Source organism: Entamoeba invadens (genome assembly GCF_000330505.1).
Source record: "Entamoeba invadens IP1 unplaced genomic scaffold scaff_1105074725591, whole genome shotgun sequence".
Taxonomy (NCBI): Eukaryota; Evosea; order Mastigamoebida; family Endamoebidae; genus Entamoeba; species Entamoeba invadens.
This window is the reverse complement of record NW_004191750.1, coordinates 463,256-467,369: the sequence shown is the minus strand read 5'-3', so window position 1 is coordinate 467,369 and position 4,114 is coordinate 463,256. Positions and strand designations below refer to the sequence as shown.

General features: G+C 28.5%; 2 protein-coding genes across 2 annotated transcripts; both read right to left on the bottom strand.

The window, feature by feature from the left end:
- Nucleotides 1-16: 16 nt before the first annotated feature.
- Nucleotides 17-757, bottom strand: EIN_172210 (rho guanine nucleotide exchange factor, putative; the record flags this gene model as incomplete). The annotated part of the gene is made up of 3 exons (XM_004183904.1): nt 17-345; nt 473-683; nt 725-757. Coding segments are annotated over 3 exons (573 nt in total), but the record flags the coding sequence as incomplete, so codon positions are not given.
- A 1,158-nt stretch (nt 758-1,915) lies between these two features.
- EIN_172200 (hypothetical protein) lies at nt 1,916-2,581 on the bottom strand (the record flags this gene model as incomplete). Its single annotated transcript, XM_004183903.1, has 1 exon — nt 1,916-2,581. The coding sequence occupies one exon, from the start codon at nt 2,579-2,581 to the stop codon at nt 1,916-1,918; it is 666 nt and encodes a 221-aa protein (XP_004183951.1).
- Nucleotides 2,582-4,114: the final 1,533 nt, after the last annotated feature.

Below are 4,114 nucleotides of genomic sequence, written 5' to 3'. Positions count from 1 at the left end.
AAAAGTTTTGGTGCACTTGAATGATGATGTCTATTTGACACAACAAGTCATAGAGAAATTCATGGTCATTCTTTGACGCTACTTTCATCATCGGTTCTAAATACACTGCTTTAAGAATTTCAAGCCCTTTGATGTGTGTAATTTCAGTTTGATAATACTCGTCGACAACACGACGGTAATGCTCTTTGTCTTTAGAAGTCATTTCTCTGTTATCTATCCGGTCATATAATTCAGTCTCACTCTCTTTTGGCGTCGGCGAACTTTCCGTCTTAATCAGACACTTCATGATAACATTAATGGTGTTGCCAGAAGTCACCAAATTACCAGCGACATCACAAACATATGCTACGTGTTATTTTTAATTCGAACACTTCCGAAGACAAAACCGTCACAAATTTCGATGCGAAGTCTCAAAGTATTTTTAAAAATAAAGAAAAAAACACAAAGCGGAAATTGGCGCACTAAAACAAACCAAAATTTTCTGACTGGGAGCTCATAAAACTCAGTGAACGGGGAGACTTTGGGGAATGTAATTGTGGCGAGCTGACGGTCATTGTAGACGTCTCTTGTGATAAATTGGAGTGTAAAGCAATAGCTGGTTTCTCTGTGTATTTGTCTGTAAATGAATCGTGGTGTGACCCGTGCATAGCTATCGACCGTTGTCTTCTCGGAGGAACCGCAGGCTTGTTGTGAATAGGATGTACTTGGTAAGAGACAAACAAACGGGAACTGTACCAAGAACTTCATTATCCGCCATTTTAATCAATTTCTAGTTTCCTTTCCATATTTTTTGGTTTTGATTTATAATTGGTTTCCTTTGTTCGAAGAGTCTAAACAGATTCTATTCAAACCCACCCTTTAACTATTCTCTTGTATAGATTTGGTGTTTCCAAAAAAATAGAGACGGTCAGGCAAAGCCATGAAATGCTATTTTAAGACGTGTTTTTCGGCATTATGAAAAATATGGATTTGTCTCTTTTCCCGCATTTTAAATAGAAACCCCCTTCTTTTTCTAGTCTTTTTAAGAAAAAAAAGCTCAAAAATGTTTTACTAATGCAATTGGTGTTTGACATCGACATGTTATTAAAACAATATAAAAAGAACAATGATATGGTGATAATAAACTCTATTTGTCTTTGTATTTAGTTTAAATGCAAAACGAATTAATATGTTTTATAAAACCAATAGTGGATATTTTTATACCAATGAATTTAAAGATGGGTTGGTTGTATTTTTTAGATACTACAATGAAAGTGTAATGCAGTATACAATTAATATTGAATCATTTTAAATATATCTTTATTGAACAAATCATAGCATTAATTCATATTCTTTCCTGCTTTACAAATCGGAGAATCAATTAAATATAAATTATATGCATTTTTAAAAGAAAAACAGAATATTATATTAATTGTTTATTAATATTTCCCTTTCTTTATTATAGTTAAATACCATTTATATTTAACTTGGTTTTTCTTCAAATTATTACAATGTTACAATGTTTAAAGTTTTTGAAATTTTTTCTTGATAAAATTGTTTTTATCTACAAAATAATGAGAACGATTATTACAATTACATTACAATCAACACAAACATAAATATTAGGCTTTGCACCCGAAAATTTTCTTATTAAAAATTAGTATCTAAAAAAACTAATAAAACGGGAAAGAAAAATTGACCCGTTTTATTAGCGTTTTTCGATACTAATTTTTGATAAAACAATTCTCGGGTGCGAAGCCTAATAAATATTCACAAGTCTAATATAAAATACTAAAATATTGGAGTAAAAATTCATTCAAATGTTCATTATTTAGTTTATTGTATATCAAAAATAAACAACAAAATTATTCCAATTCTTTTAACTGTTCTTATTCTCCATTTATCTTTAAAAAATTTATTCATTAATTTAAACAAATCAATTGAAAATGCAAAATCCGACCATTACAATTGAAATTGGAATGAACACGTTGTCATAATTTGGATAGGAATAAAACTCGACCAATGCCCCCACGATTCCAAATAAACAGTTGTACATAAAATACATATTCCCATATATCAAAAAGCACATTGCCATTGCACCAATCCCACCAAATAGAGTAACTGAAACTGTCCCTTCAACACTTTTTTCATTTCCCCATGGATTTTTGAGTTGTCTTTTACCGCACTTTTTGCCTATTATTTCGGCCATCCCATCACCCATTAGCATAATTACAATAGCTGAAATAGCAGGTGGATAATTCTTCCAAAACATTAAAGAGAACGATGATATGATCAGACAATAATTTAAAGGACCATATAACATTTCATGTGCATCTTTCTCTCTGCATACGGAGTCGACCATAAAACGTGATAACATCCCTTTTACGATACCAAATCCAAACAACATAAAAACAATTGCAAATATAAAGCAACCAAGTGCTCCATATACTCGAGCATACGGTTCGTCGGGATAATACGCCCAAAACACAATTTGAAATGTTCCTGTTAAAATGTGGACCATTTTGCGAGAAGTGACAGTGGATATAACATTATAATAACTCAATACTTTTCCAAGAACTAAACAAAGTGAAACAACAACCATTGTCAGAGCAAATAAAGTAAAAGATGACAATGACATTGATGTGATATTAACAGTTTTTTTTGTTTAAGGTTTTGTTGAAAACCTTAAAAGGGTGAATGGTTTTCTCCATAAATAGAAAACCATTTTGTGAAACTATGAAGAAGTGGTTTGTTATTATAAAAATATAAACTTGAAAAGTGAAAAACACTTTTTAAGCAATTTCTTTTCACTTTTGCAGAAAAAACAGAAGGAAGACTAACTCACGTATACACTGTAACCAACCACAATAAATATAAATTTGTTTTTACATTATTTAACTTTGAATATGTTAATAAATTTTTGAATCTCGGAATATTAGAGGAGCAAATTTTATAATTAATGGTACATCATTATTGTTGTACAATTGTTTGTACAACAATAATGATTCAGGAAAAGTAATTAATTACTTTAATACAACACTCAATGTGAACTTTAGTGAGTTTCATATCTACTTGGTGTATTAATTCAACTAAACTGTCCTTAAGATAAACTTCAAACAGTCAAATCTTATATATCAAATTATATATCAAATATCTCAAAAACTCACTTATTATAATGCTTTTGTTCGTTATCTTATGTGGTAATTATCATAGTTATTTTTCTCTTATAATCTATACAATAAATTGTAATTATGAAATAAAATTTAATGTATTAATAAAAATAACATTATAATTAATTATTGATTGGTCAAAATATGGGTGTTGTTGAAATAATAATAATTTATCTAGTTATAAATATATTATATTTTATTATTTATTCGAAACATTAATTGTAATAAAAATGTATTATAATAATTAAATCTTTATTATATTTTTTTTAATATTTAAATATTTAACTTTTGAAAAACAAACAATATATTTTTTATATAATCTGCTTCACATTTTTAATAATTGTTATTGTGAATAATAGTAATTTAATTAATATAAATTACCATATTAAATAGTTTTTTTTTATGATTATAATAATTATAAATTATTATTATATTATTTTATTATAGTTTTGATAAAATAAGTTGATATTTTAACAACTTTATAATTATAAAAAACTTTATTATAAATTTTATTGCCAATTCGGGCTTTTAGCCCAATAAGCGATCACAAAACAATGCTTTATTATAACCATAACAATTGTATCGATTATTATTATTTCAAAAACAATTATTTTAAAAGTAATAGTAATAATTAATTAATCATAAATTTAATTATAGAAGAACAACCGAAATACCAATTCTTTCTTCTATAAATAAACAACAAAAAGACAAAAAACTTTGAAGACAAAAGGATGAAGAGGAGATGTATGGCGACTGATGATTCGATAGCCCAAACACCCGAGATAATCGAGCTTGACTCATTATCATCAGATCAGCCTCCTCGTGTCATTTCAAGTGCTTCTCACAACTCCAGTGATGATGTCGACTTAAACCAACTTTCTCCCAAGCGCGTCGTCCTCAAACCTTCTAAAGTCGACAAAATCGAGCGTGTCAGTGAAATTGAGAAAGTTGAAAAATCGGACACA